Genomic DNA, 14,847 nt, shown 5'->3' on the forward strand with positions numbered 1-14,847 from the left:
CTGCCCTAAAATATATAAATATATATAAGTTGTCTTCCAGAATGACATCAAGTCCATCAGTAGAATACTCTAATATGTTAAGCAGGTACACAATGGAAGTTATTCAGATAAGTTACTTAGTGTTCATTCTAACACTGCAACTATTTACTTTTGAGCAGCTGTTTTTACAACTGCTTCAATGCCCATCAATTTCGATTAAAGTGTTAACAGTTTCAATGCAAGCCAGTGGCGTTATCGTAGTAGTAAGTGCGCACGGTATGCCAATTTATTTCATATACAATTAAAAGCTGTACACATACATTCTTCCACACAAATGCATGTTTTAGTGATTGATAGAAATGAATGGAGGGCTGCTTCTGCTAGCTTTTTTGACGGGCACAAACCCAATATGTTAAAGTTTAAACATATCAACTTTTAACCACGCTTAATCCTAGAGTTAACTCAGAAAACTGAACAGAAAACCACATATCTTTTACAAATATCGATTTACTGTTGTATTTAATCAAAGAAAAACATGAATAAAAAAATAATAATACAGGACATATTTGTAAGAACGCATCTGAACTAAGAATCTTTTCATAACATTCAAATGTACAGTTAAATTATTGGTAGAGACTATGGAATGCTGAGCTGACATATCTCAACAGCAACACAAGGGGGGTGCCTCAGTCCACCCTCTCATGTTTCGCAGGCCTCACGGGAAACAAGCTTGGATAAACCGGGCATGACATGCTGAACTCCCTGAAAGGGTCTTTTCACTCCTTATCAGCAGAACACTCAAGAATCATAAACTCTTTCAACGGCTCCATTAGGCTAATGGGAATGTTAGCATTTGCCCACATTAATCCCAAACGGTTCATCTTGTATACAGCAGTGAGGGGCCACGAGAGCTTCCTCGCTTAACTCGAATCTGAGTGCACCTGAATCCTGCCATTCAGACCAGAGCCTCCATCACAAGGAGGGAAGTTATATTGTCGGTAGGGCTGCCACCTCCAAGGGTCCTAGTGCCAACTATTACTAAAATGTTTTTTTAACATTTTACACAAACAAAATAAAACAATGTGTTTCTGATTTTAGCCGATGATATGCATCCCAGAATGATCGAAAGAGCTGTTTCGATCAGTAAAATAACTCCCTTGAGTTGGGTCAAACTGTTTCTGCGTTTGATTTCTCAGAGTCCATGAGCTGTGCTAGTGCCAATTTATTTTCAATTTGCTACAGGAAGGTCGTCTGTTTCAAACCTGCAATCAGCTGGTGGTGTTTGAGACTGAACTCATCTATTTCGCTCTGTGTAAACTTTGATATCTAATCAATACAAATTCCAGTCCTAACACTAAGAGGTGGGTCAGGCACACCAACCCTGCAGGCAAGAGGCGCAGATAAATCAGCTTGAAGTGACACTGACAATACATTACAGTGTGCAGAGTGCAAAGGCTGCTATCTGTATTATAAAGCACATAGTATAAGCAAGCAAATAAGGTCAAGGGTTTATATTTGGATACATGCTGTTTTCTGGGTAATTTGATTGGGAGGGGAGGGGCAGGGGTACTTGATAGACATAAGAAAAGTCTAGGAAGGAGAAAAGGCCAATCGGCCCATCAAGGCTCATCCCTTGTAAGTGCACCCTTCTCCCCTACTGGGGGGAACTCATTTAAAAGCTTTTTTTAAATGTTCCCAATCTTTTAGATCCTACTACTTCATCTGGTAGACTATCCCATGCATTTATAACTCTCTGTGTAAAAAAGTGCTTCCCATCTTCTGTTCTAAACTTACTTTTACTCAGCTTCCATTTATGCCCTCCTGTTTTTCTCTCTATGCTAAATTTGAAGTAGTGCAGTAATGTGAAGTAGTCCCCTTTATCTCTTCTTGTTTCTAGGCTGATTTAATTATTCTAACCTGTCTTCATAGCTCATGCATGAAGTCCTGGGATCAGCCAAGTTGTCCTTTGCTGTACCTTCTCGAGTGCAATGAAGTCTTTTTTGTAGGAAGATGACCAGAACTGCACACAGTATTCTAGGTCTAACGAAGGCATTGTATAATCTTAGCATAACTTCTAGATTTCTGTTATGCAACACGGTTCTTATTATACAGCCAATTCAAAATGAAACATTATTATATATTATTATACAGTATTTCAATTTTCAATTTTTGAATTTTAAAACAAGCCTTTTTTTTTAAAATTGTACGGCTATTATTTTAACCCTGTTTTTTTTTTTTCTCCCCAATTTAGAATTTCCAATTATGCAGCAATACCTACAGCAAGTCAGAAGCTGTCCCTGATGATTTTCCCTCCCTAAGACCATGGGAGCACCACAGCCAATGCAAACCTCCCTGTGGAGTTCAGTGAAAACTTTGCACATCCTGGAATCTGCACTCCCCTGACTCTACAACTCACCCTGCACACCACGAGGCCGTGCCTTTAACAGGTAAGCCCCTCTGAGACCCTATCCCAACACTATTATAAAGAATACTGCCTAATCGTGCAAATTAGAAGGATTATACTTGGAAACGCACTGTTTTCTGTGAAAGTGTAGAAGAAACCAAATAGCCCATTGTATTCGACTATAACCAAGACTTCAGGCAGACCTTTGTTCCTATTTATTGACCTGTGTCTATGCAGTAGGGCAAATACAAGAACTGGAATAGATGTTTAACCTTTAGAACGACGAGTTCTGTAGCCAGTGTCACAGTCCTTTAGCGTTCACAAGCTGCACACTCCTCAATTTCCATGAAGTAAATCTAGATATGCCTTCTTCAGTGTCATAACTAAGAACTGTATTTGGTGCTATTCATATATCAGTCAGGAGGGATAGCCATGCACTCTAAGAACTATGTGTAAAACAGCCCCCATTGCTGTGACTGGTCTGGTAATAGCGGAGGTCTCTTGAAGAATGTGCTGCAGCAAGGCGGGTCCGAGTCTGTACCTGCTGCACGGCTGCCAGGCTCTGGAGCTGCGCGCTGCTCAGGTGCTGCTGCTGGAGGGCAGCAGTCTGCAGCATGAGATGCTGCTGCTGGGCGGCGTACATCTGCTGCAGGTACTGTGCCGCGGTGTTGGGCTGCCGATGCAGGGCCTGCTGGATCACCTAGGAGACAGACGCACAGGGAGACACGCAGGGAGACAGCAAGCATTCACAGTTAGAAAGGAGCGCAAGGCGAACGGCCCAGTATTTAACAGAACATGCTTTGCAAATGGTAAAAAACATAGACATGACAACAGTATACTGATACAACGGCCTCTTGCTCACTGGGCTTATTTCAATGTTTGCCGGATAGTTATATTAGGGCGATTGGAGCTCCCACATATATAAGCCTTGGGGGTTGCTGTAGAGGCGGAGAAGGGGGAGGTGAAGGGATGGTGATGTGAATAAGAGTGCTGCTGGCTACTGGGAATATATACCCTGAGGAAAGTAATGTAGCACTGAAGAAGTGACGAAGCGCTGGGGCTGTCTGGCCACTCAAATTATTTTTTAAAAACAACCATTTACTGAGGGCTTCTGGAAAACTGGTTGAATACCCCTAAACCTTCACTCACATTATGTTGATTAACATCTTGCAGAAAACAGACTCCCCAAGTATTCATAGCTCTCTACGTCATAGCCTGTTTTAGACCATATGCATGCATCAGAGACTTTGTGGTAAAGAATATCCTACCCAAGTTTTAACTATATATATATATAAGTAAAAATGATATACTAAAGTCCTTTTCACACTGGCTGATCTACCTGGGTCAGAACCTACCCGGGCAGGACCCGGTGTCATGAGGGTCAGCTACGAGGTTTGTGTCTCAAGCAAAAATATAGGTAAACAGAATAAACAGACATGTTCCTTGTGGAAGTGAAACATGAAACATGCAGACATGGCTGGCTGTTTTTGCATTGGCTCACGAACAGCCGTCAAGCATTTAGTCTCGCTCAACCCAGGTCAAAGCGTGTCGACCCACATCCTGAGGTGGGTTGCTAGGACCTGGGTTAACCCAGGTACGTGGTTTCACACTATGGGGGATTGCGACCTGGGTAGGAGTGCCAGTGTGAAAGGGGCTTATAGTAAAGCCAGATTTCTAAACATACCTACATTACCATACTCTTAATAACTGGTAATCTTAAACAATTGGGTAAGTGGTTCTCTCCTCTCAGTGTGTCACACTGTACGGTCCAGTTTCCTCCACTATATCCCCACAGATATGCATCCCTAGTGAGGGTGAGTAACAGAAACAAAATGAACCATCCATCAATGATTTACACACAATACCCCCACCCCCTGCCTGGCTGCCTGGCTGAACTGAAGCGGCTGACTCAACTGAGAGATGGCAAGGGTCAACTCGCTCCATTACAGGAGCATCATCAATCAATGTAACGTGACAGCCAGGCACATTCCCGGGCCCCTAGGGGCCCCCAGCACTGCCTTTCGCTTCCGAAGATCCATCAGATCCATCAGCGTTGAACAGTAGTGCTGCAGCGAGTTGTTTATTTGCTTGTTTATAAGGAACTTGTACAGCGCTGGAGGCGGGGGGTTTACAAAGAGCCCTGTGCTCTAAATGAGATCCAAATGAAAGTTTGACAAGTGTAGTGTATTTGCATGCTCTGCTTGCATGTTCAGAGTGCTTTTCTGCAGTACCTGTCTTGGTGTGACAACACATTTATTTCATAAATTCAAAGCACTGAATTTGACCCCCCCCGCCCCCCGCCCACTATGTTTTAGTTGGGGAACCAATGCCTTTCAGCGGGCCATTTAGAATCAGGGGCGCTGAAATAAGTTGAGACCACCTTGTTTCATCTAGTTTTCCACCTCTCTCTCGAACTCACTGGTCAGGTAATGCTTCGGGGTACTGAATGGATAATGCATGGAAACTCTTGCAAACATTATAATGTTACTTTGAAATAGGATTCTGGGAAAGAGATGCAAGACTTATTGGCTACCCCTAAAACCGAGGCAAGTATCAATTCTAGTTTACATAAAACAGTGGTCTATATTGTGATCCCACCCCATACAAACCGTACCAAGCTGTTACACAATGGAAGTTTGTGAAGTAAAAAAAATCTGCTACTGAATCTCATAATCACCATAAACTTAATCAAAAAGGATTGTGAAGCAGAAGTTCAAACTTCATTTTATATGACATCGTCCCCAAACTACTTGATATGGACTGCATCACTGTACCACCAAGCTTATACGTTCCAGTAATTCTACCAATCTATAAACTGGGTGTTACAGTTTAAGACAACCCAATGTGCCAGCCAAAACCATGATAAATGAATTAGCTGAAGTTTATAATATTGTGTTTGATAAAGAAATCAAAGAATTATACTCCACCTAAAAGCTTCTAAATACACATTGAATATTGCTAGTCACCAGTTTGTTTGCTTTTCCCAAAGAGTGACAAACTTTGATTAACGTTTATTGAATCTGGGGCCATGTGTTTTTCTTTTACCAATTTTTTCCAACTTCAAGTAAGCAGAGTTCAAGACCTTGTCAAGGGAACTTCCTTTTTTTGTCAGCTAAGACCCGGGACAGGCTGGTCTGCTTTTAAATTGCTGCCTTCTGAGGTTCCACCGTTGAACAACCACAGAGTCCAGAACTGGAAACCATCCAATACACTGAGTAGAAACCCCCCTGAATGGAATTCTCAATGCGCCATTTCTTGCTATAGACTATAAGCTGATATATTAGGGATATAAATCATGGTGAGACTGGATCAGTGTATTGACTGATTTCTATAAACTGTGCAACATGGCACATGCTATTCAATTTGATATGTCAGGTTGTTGTACAGTAGGTTTCAGGTTTTATAGCGTCATCATGTTAGTTCACAAATGCACAATCTGTATACACATGACAGTTAGACCAGCCCTGTTGTATACTATAGTGAATTATCATGTTTTTGCCACTACTATAAAACAATGTATTTTTGTGCATGGATCAGTTTTTAAGCTACAATCTCCCTTATGAAAGTTTCTCATAGTAAAAGCACAGCAATAAGGCATAGTGAACCCATGGTAAAACATAGGGAAACACTGCAAAGCCCATATAAGGTAAAGTATATTAAAAACATGGCAAATAGTGGTATAGTATGGTAAATGCATGGGGAAACTAGAAAATGACCGTGTATAATAGCGCCCATGTTTAGTTATGCTTCTCAAATCTCTATAATCAGCACATCAAGTAACATCCTTTTGAAATATATCACATATGAAAAGAGGAATTATTCCTTTAAGAATAACTTGTATTTGATAGAGGCAGTATTATTACATTTTCATAATAAACTGCAATACCATTCAAGCATAATCCTAAAACAAAATACACTGTATTATAATTATTATAAAACACACATACCAGATAGTAACCCTGGCAGGACCCTCTGTTATGTGAAGAAATGAGGATCACAGAAGAAATACGATCCCAAAGCTAAGACCAATGAAATAAATCTCCTGAGCATACAGCAACACACTGACTGATGGAGGTAAATCTGCCCCAGAAGAGTGGATTTCACAATGATGCTTTCCCCTCTTGATAGCAAAATTCAATAAGTTCATATATGAATCCCACAGACGATATCCACAAACACCCTGGCCACTGAAACGCCACAGATTCTTTCTCTGAGATATGGGGCCCCTTGTTTTTCAAGCTGTCACTATTTTTAAATCCCCACCCATCTGATTAATGGCTGTGCAAGAAGTCTGGCTCCCTGTCAAATCAGACCCTCGTTTTCCCCAGTAGGCGTAGCCTGGATTGGGGGTGGGGACTGTTTGCTTCACCTCTGCCTCCCCCCCCCCAGAACCTGAAAATGTTTGTCATTCCCAGAGTGGTTGCCAGGCAACAGCGTTCTCCCCAGCTGCAGAAAAAGGGGTGACCTCCGACCCCAATCACCTTGGACCTTTTTTTCCAATAAACCCCTAACCCCCAAATTCTTCCCTATTGTAGTTTCAAAAAAAGGGGAGGCATATTGGAATTGCCACTCAAAAATATGCTGATTTAGATTTTTAAAGAGCTTTTTTTTGTCAGAGAAAGGCAAGCCCTGCAAATGTAATACAAATCACAAAAGAAAGTAACAACGAAATTGTACTCATGTTTTTGTTTCCTGGTAACTTCAACTGTCTTGTGTTTGTGACTCCAAAAGCAGGGGTAGCAGTCTAAAAAAGGTCCCAGATAACACATCTTCATTAGAATTGAGATGATAATATCAATGCTTCACTGTCAGCCCTTTCACGGTCACTGTTTTCGTTCCATTTTAAAAGGCTAGCAACATGATTTTTTCATACATGACTTCCAATCATTTGTGGGTTAGCATGGTAGTTTAGCGTTTTTCTATTTCTCTCTATAGAAACTGGAAGGGTGCTTATATTAATGCGGTCCAAGCAAAGATTTTTCAAAGTTGCAATAGCTGTGTGGTTTCCCGTTATCCTGCCCTGACCCGGTCAATCAGGGGAAAACGTTCTTTGTCCTTATAAACAGAGCTGTAGAAGAGAGATCCAGATAAGAGTGAGAGCTAAGTGATTTATCAGATGCAGAGAGCTGGGTAGAACACATCACAGTAATCTTAGATTCTAGAGACGGGACTGGAATTAGTTACAGCACGGTAACATATATCAAAAGGCACGGCTAGTGCTTTAGATTGATGGTGTAATCCCTCTTTAATGGACTGACTGAACAATCTCCTGGTCCTGGATTAATCAGCAAGCATTTGAACATTGAGAGGAAAGCCACCTAGTGAGACTCCAGTAGAGTGTGACAGTGCGACTCTATAAGGACTACTTGTCTATATGGAATCAGGTAGATATATCAGCCTCTACTACAGAAGGGTAAACACGATTCATATAATGAATAAATGAAAATGTTGCACTGTTATCCTCTGTTCTGATGGGCCATTGGGTAAGGGTAATGTATGTTATTTGGGCAACCAGGAAGATACAAGTGTACATGATGTTTAAATGTGATGTGGGCCTATTTCACCATTTAATAATCCACCAATGGAGTTTCTTCACTGTTTGGCCATGCTGCTCTGGGGCAGTCTTTAAAGGGAATTAGCAGCAGCAGTGAGATGGGGAGTAGGCCTATTCCCCTGCGGTGCAGTCAGGGCTGGTACCATGACAACCTCCTTTGCCAGGGTCATCAATTACCCAGCAGTCAGTGCAGTGATGGACAGGGCCCTCTTAAGGGGAACCGGGTTTATTAAGAGGCCTTCCTGAGCAGGAGGCAGCTTTTGGCTGGTTTAATACGTTATCTGTTTTGAGAAACACCGCTCTGGATTAATCCCTTCCAGCAGGCTGAAGCACACAAAAAAGAACCAGTACTTTGGTCAGGAAGTTCCCTGTGTCGACCGGCCAAAGAATTGTATTTAAACACATTTGTGTCGACAAAATTAAAATTTTATCAAATATATACTGACTTATATATGATAATTTAGATATTTGAATACTGAGTGTATATATATATATAAGATATATATATATATATATATAATTTTTCCATATAAATCCGATATATATAATAGAAATAACTTTCGAAAGTAAGGCTATGAGCAAAATATACTTTCTATACAGTATTAAACAGCCACTGATGTTCCCATTAGCTTTGCTTGAAGAACTAAAACTGTACAAAAAGTCCAGTTGGTGAAACCTGAATGTTTTAAATCATTAAGTGTGATAACTGCTACACTACAGTACCTGACAGACTCCAAACTATCGCCTAATTCTTACAGTCCCTGTCCCTGCAGATTAAGCACAGGGAAATTCAACCGGTCAATGGTTAACCAGCTCTACTCCCATTTTTGACAAGAGCCATGGGCCCTTTGATCCTGACAAAAGATCTGTTTGGATGTCTCAGTGAAAGGACTGCCTTACTCCACAACCATGGAAGCACATGCAGCACACAGGAGAGAAGTGAACCAGCCATCAAACCTGTGTCTTCAAATATACACCAGCTGGTCTTATAGACCCTGATTAGCACTAATCTTGGATGTTTGGTAAAAATAACATTTTATTACGCAAATGGGCTGTATAAATATTAACCTGGTCCATAGTTACACTGCTGTCCTATATTTTTATTTGTGTGAATGCTGTAAAATGTCTGAATATGTTGGCATACTTTTCATTGCACACTAAATATTAGTCAGGTTTTTTTTTTTATTATTATTTTTTTTTTAGTTCTGCAACTTACCAGCAGATAGCAATAGAGTTCCACATTGGTTCTTAAGTGCAATCCTGCCTCAAAACAGCAGATGGTGCTACAGTCCCCTCCTAAAGGACTTGGTATTGCATTCAAAGGAAGATTTCAAATTAGCATTATCTGTATGTTGTGCCCCATAATATTTTACTTTTTTGTTTGACATGTTTAGGAGGATTGTTATATAAACCCATGGAATGTCACCTCATAGTGGCTTCATAACTATTATCCTCCTGTACTTACTGTGTAATTCAACTTGCAATTTCTTCACTTTTAAAATTCACCAAAGAAAACTCACTATAGAGCAAAACACTTTAATACAGTTTATATCAACTAAGGATAGCACTGAATAGTCGACTAGTGAATTAGAGAAGTGACAGTCAGTGTCAGAAACTAGAAGATGACTAATTGAACAATGTTTCTCTGTATTTAAAGTGTATACTAGCAGCAAGCTAGCATGTCCTTACTAGCCTGCTCCTTCTCTACCTTCGCCCCGCAGTGCTGGAACGACCTTCCTACAGATGTCAGGACTGCCCAGTCCCTGACCACCTTCTGGTGCCTCCTCAAGACACACCTCTTCAGACAACACCTGTGAAACTCAACTCTTCCAATATACTCTGGAAAATATAGTACTAGTGCCTTTAACTTGCACTTATCTGCTCCCTATTTTACTGTATTTAATCCTGCACTGAACCCAATCTGTAGTATCTTGTATTTCACCTGCACACATATCTAACTCTGACATAACTATCAACACTGCTACCTGCTCTTGAATTAAATCGTACTGTGTTTTGTATTTGCTCTTATTAGGGCTGAAGTCATTGTATTTTGTATCTTGCTCTTAACTGTACTGTAATTCTTGATATGGATTTTATTTTTTATACAACTGTAAGTTGCCCTGGGTAAGGTGGTCTGCTAAGAAAGAAATAATAATAATAATAATAAATAATAATAATAATAATAATAATAATAATTATACATAAATAGACAAATTTAAAATTCAGTCTTTACTGTGCACGTGTCAGATCTACCAACTTTCAGGTCACACCCAACGTTTAAAAACAACATTTTTAACAAATTGTAACATATATACAACATTATATATATATATATATATATATATATATATATATATATATATATATATATATATATATATATATATATATATATATATATATATATATATATATATATATATATATATATTATATATATATTTTTTTATTTTTTTTAAAGTGGGAACTAGTCAGCTATTTCTACTTTTAAACAGTAACCGTTCTAGCCCTAATATCAACCATAGCTTACCTGGACTGTCTGTCTGTCTGGGATCCCGCTGTATACAGATATCTGAGGCATTGGCTGCCTCCCGCTGCTGGAGCTGCTGCTGGTAACACTGCTGCTAGTGGTAGTGGTGGTGGTGGTGCTGCTGCTGCTGCTGCTGGAGCCTGAGGTAGGGGGCACATGTTCATTCTCCATGACTCCCTCAGTGTCTGTGATCACCTGCCAACCAACACTCACTCTACAGATAGACACCCCTTCACCTGGAAACAAACAGGAGAGCACTGTTAATTCTGGTAATGGCATCAAATTGAAATGGCTCTGCACATAAAGTCACTGTAGTTAACACAATGCTCTAAACTCTTCCTGTCTCAAAAGAGAGTTCTCTGTTATGCTTGTTATATGCCCCTTTTTCAGGTGATGGCCTGGTCGTTTCACCTCTACAGTGTCTTTTGGGTAAAAGCACGCCCCTGGATGAAAGCATGTGAGTCAACAGGGGAAGCAGCTGGTTGGTTTATATTAGTAAATAAGTCAATTAAAGGGCAGGGACAATTTCACCTTCCATGGGAAATGACCAAGCAAGTGCACTGAGCACTGAGCAAGTGCATGAGTTAGTAAGCCTGGTAAAAAATAATCTAGGCAGGAACAGCAATAGCATATCAATCTACTGCTTTATTTTTGTTAAAGTAATATTGATATATTGCTCATCTGAAAATATACTGAATGTTAGTAACTACAATCAGTAAAAGTATTTTAGAATTATTAAAAGAAGACTCACAGTCATCTGCAGTTGGTGTGTGGTGTAGACAGGATGCTAGGGGACTGTTTTTTTCAGTGTGGGAACCAACCGCCAACTCTTAAACAGGATTACAGATGGCCCACAGGTCCTGGGTTCAAAGATGGCAGTCTTTCCGATTCCCTTGTAAAACCAGCCAACTTTCAGACAAATCTTTCCAGCAATATTTCAAGCAACTCGTTGCCAGGGACATTTTCAAGCGAGTTACTCTAAGCAGCTCAAATCAAGATTGTTGAGATGCTATTGCTATTCACATGGCAAAAACTGTAACCTACAAGAGGTTGCTTCAAGTGTATAGAGGATGAGGTCTAACTTGCATTGTGTCACATATTTTCTATACCAATACATGTATTTAGAGATACAGTTCAATTGTATTAATACAAAAGACTGCCCTTTTAAAATAAATATGAAAATATGTGTTAACTGTTGAAAAAATGTTTACTAGTTAACATTTGTTTGATGTAGTTATTGGCCCACATCTTGTTGTGTCTTCCATTAAGGTGACCCATCAAGACTACGCTGTCCTGTGGGACAGAGAGGAAGAGTGACCCATCAATACTGAGCTGTCCTGTGAGATGAAGAGCAAGAGTGACCCAACAATACTGAGCTGTCCTGTGAGATGGACAGGGAGAGAGTGCTAGGGGCAGGGGGAAGCTATTAGAGCAGTCAAGAGGCCTGTCAGACTCCTAGGCCCTCTCCTCCTCTCAAACAACACCAGGGGGCTTCCTGATCAGATAACCCCAGCCACCTCTCTGCTTCCTTGGGCAGGCCTGTCCCAGCTGGGCTTGCCTGCTGTCCTACTGCCCTCCCAGACCCACCCTCACTTCCAGCGTTATAGCTGCCATCTTCAAGAACACGCTATTGTTTTTATAACATGGCTTATTGATGCTGCCTTTATTCACAAGCCCTAGTTGATTATTCAACTGGAACACTGCTTTTATTTTACAGAACTGTGCAAAAATATAAAAGCTTTAAAAAAAACAAACAAAAAAAACCAGACGCCATGAACGCCAGGCTCACGGATAAGGGTGGCACAATGAGATTGTTAGTCAGTGACCTGTGACTTGTGAATAAACAAGAGAAAAACTCTGACGATAATGTTTAAAAAGAAAACCAACACATGGAGCTTTAGGAGGGAGTAACAGAACAGGTTCTGTGTTTAAAACAAGGCATTTACTGTGCCGGCTGAGAAAAAATAATTGTAAATAATTGTAAGTCTGTTATTTAGACATTTTACGTTGATCCCATTTACAAGGGCATGACAATTACTGGTACATTATCATGAAAGAAGTGAAAATATCTCTGTTTACCCTGAATTACCTGTATTAAAATAACAGCGTGTTTCTGACACTTGTTTGCACTTTGAAACTGTTGAACTTTCTAAGGGAAGCCTGCCTTTATCTAATAATTTGTTTCCAGTACCTCCTCCTCCCCATTAAAAACCTCTAAAGGACTTCTTCTGTTCCTCTTTGACCTTTAACCCTGCCACCTTGCAGGGCCTTCACCGGGGCCAAAGGAAACAGCGACAGGATACTGAAAAATTAGCAGAAAAAAGATAATTCAAATGAACATGAGCCATTTAACACTGAACAGACACATTTGTCTGTTTTTAGGTGACAATGCAGGTAACTGAAGCCCCCTTTATGTACAGTACTCCTACACTTTAAATTCAAATAGCATGTGCTCTTGAGGAGTTTCAAAATAAAAACACAGAGCTTATCCAATAACTTCTACTACTGTAAGAATAGTAGCAGGGGCAGAGATATTAGGAGTGACGTAGAGACCATTTGAATGTCTCTCTGCTGAAACTAAATAGAGAAAATTAATATACAAACAAAAACTAAACAAGGAATGCTTGCCTTCATGCTTGCTTCATTTATTTTAAGCAAAATGCAAACCAGGCTAAATACCAGGACAATTACATCAACAGAAGCTCTAGAAAGATACTTTAGTGAAAATCGGATATAATTGTTGGACACCGCAGCTATAACTGTCTGTCTGCCTGGGTTATTTTTTCTGTATATTAAACTGAAAGGATGTTTGTTTGAACAGATGCCAAAGGGATTCTTTTCACATTCCGAATTCATGCCAGGGAAATGATATTCGCTTGGATGCAAGAAAAATGAGGGAACAATAACAGTGACATATTTCAAATGTAAAGGAATTCCTCCACTTTGGCGTGCTGAAAACTAGAGCAAATACCATCAGGACTTTTAAATGGAGCTGCTGGGACTGCTTGTATACCAAGGGTGCTATAAAAATAAGAGTAAAGCCTGATTTTATTTGTTGTTTGTATCAGATGGCTTGTACCAGATCTGATGGAAATGACAGGACATTATGATTAGCTATACTGTTTAATACCTAGGGTACTGTCAGCGAGCTGCTTTCACCTCTCATGCAGTGTATAGCAGCTGGGATTATATAGCAGTCTGTACAATATCCCTAATTGGTATGGTATATTGTGGCAGGTGTTTCTGTTGTCTAAAGTATACACCTTCCATAACTCATACTGCAGGAGGTCTTCCGTTAAGGAAAATGTCTGCGATACAATCAAAAAAAGCAAAACGAATCCTCGCCTTTGCAGAGATTGTATAATCAAGACTCAGGGATTTACACTCCCCAGCCAGTTACACAAGTAAACCAGTACAAAGTTCAGAAGCTCTCCTCGGAGCAGCGGTTGTATAAATATCTGACAGTGTCAGACGTAATCTTTGTTAGGGGATAAGGTTTAGAATCACTAAATAATGGTGACCATCGATTTTTTAAATCATTCCACAATAGTACAAGGATTTTGATGTGTGTATGCCTCAGTGTATATGAACAGTTGAAGGGGTCTCATGATAGAATAAATATATGCTTGTTAGAAGACAGAACAAAAAAAAGACAACTGTAGTTTAACTTAAAAGAAAAAACTTAAAATCCTTACTTTATACAGATCACAGCCTGGCATGACTGAAACACAACATCCTTGTGACGCCATTCCAGGTGAAATAACTGTAACCACAAAGACTGCCCTGTTTTGCTTTTAAAATCCAACCCCTTTTCTATATGGTACCATCACTCTCTAAATCAATCGTTACCATGAGCTTCAACAAAATGTTCATGTTTAATCAGGAATTAACTGAAAAATACTTGGAGGTGCAAGCAATTTCCTAATCGAATATCAGACATGTTATAATTGAGGCTAGCAAAATAAAAGCCATGGTGATCAATAATGGATTAATGGTTCCATCTCTGCAGTAAGAAGAAACGTCACTTATTGAGTATGGCAAAACTATGAAAAAAGTGTTCGGAAAATTAGAACTGTGCTAATCAATGGCCCTACAAATATTTGAGCCCCGATCCAGATAAAACTCAACAAAAATACCTTGGGGAAAAAGTAGTGGACCAGTTTCCCTCTGGAAATAATTTTCAGATATCTTACAAATAGTGTGCAGCAACAAAACATTGCAAATACTGTTGAAATATATATTTATAATATGCTTGAGTATCTTCTGTACAATGGTATGATATAGACACAGAGCTTGTCCAATAACTTCTACTGCTGTAAGAATAGTAGCAGGGGCAGAGATATTAGGAGTGACGTAGAGACCATTTGAATGCCTCTCTGC

At 39.8% G+C, this 14,847-nt stretch overlaps 1 protein-coding gene across 6 annotated transcripts in view; it reads right to left on the reverse strand.

The window, feature by feature from the left end:
- Positions 1-14,847, reverse strand: part of LOC121328293 (polyhomeotic-like protein 2) — a 70,535-nt gene that overhangs the window by 27,433 nt on the left and 28,255 nt on the right. For 5 of the 6 annotated variants that reach the window (XM_041272897.1, XM_041272896.1, XM_041272895.1 and 2 more), the window contains 2 exons: positions 10,468-10,703; positions 2,925-3,083 (listed from right to left, as the gene is read on the reverse strand). In XM_041272897.1, the coding sequence (XP_041128831.1) occupies positions 2,925-3,083; positions 10,468-10,638 (330 nt within the window). In that variant the 5' untranslated portion in view covers positions 10,639-10,703. Of the gene's footprint in view, positions 1-2,924; positions 3,084-10,467; positions 10,704-11,218; positions 11,436-14,847 lie in introns of those variants that run through there. The other variant, XM_041272892.1, reaches the window with a different exon arrangement.

The sequence above is a fragment of the Polyodon spathula genome, chromosome 16, assembly GCF_017654505.1.
Source record: "Polyodon spathula isolate WHYD16114869_AA chromosome 16, ASM1765450v1, whole genome shotgun sequence".
Taxonomy (NCBI): domain Eukaryota; kingdom Metazoa; phylum Chordata; class Actinopteri; order Acipenseriformes; family Polyodontidae; genus Polyodon; species Polyodon spathula.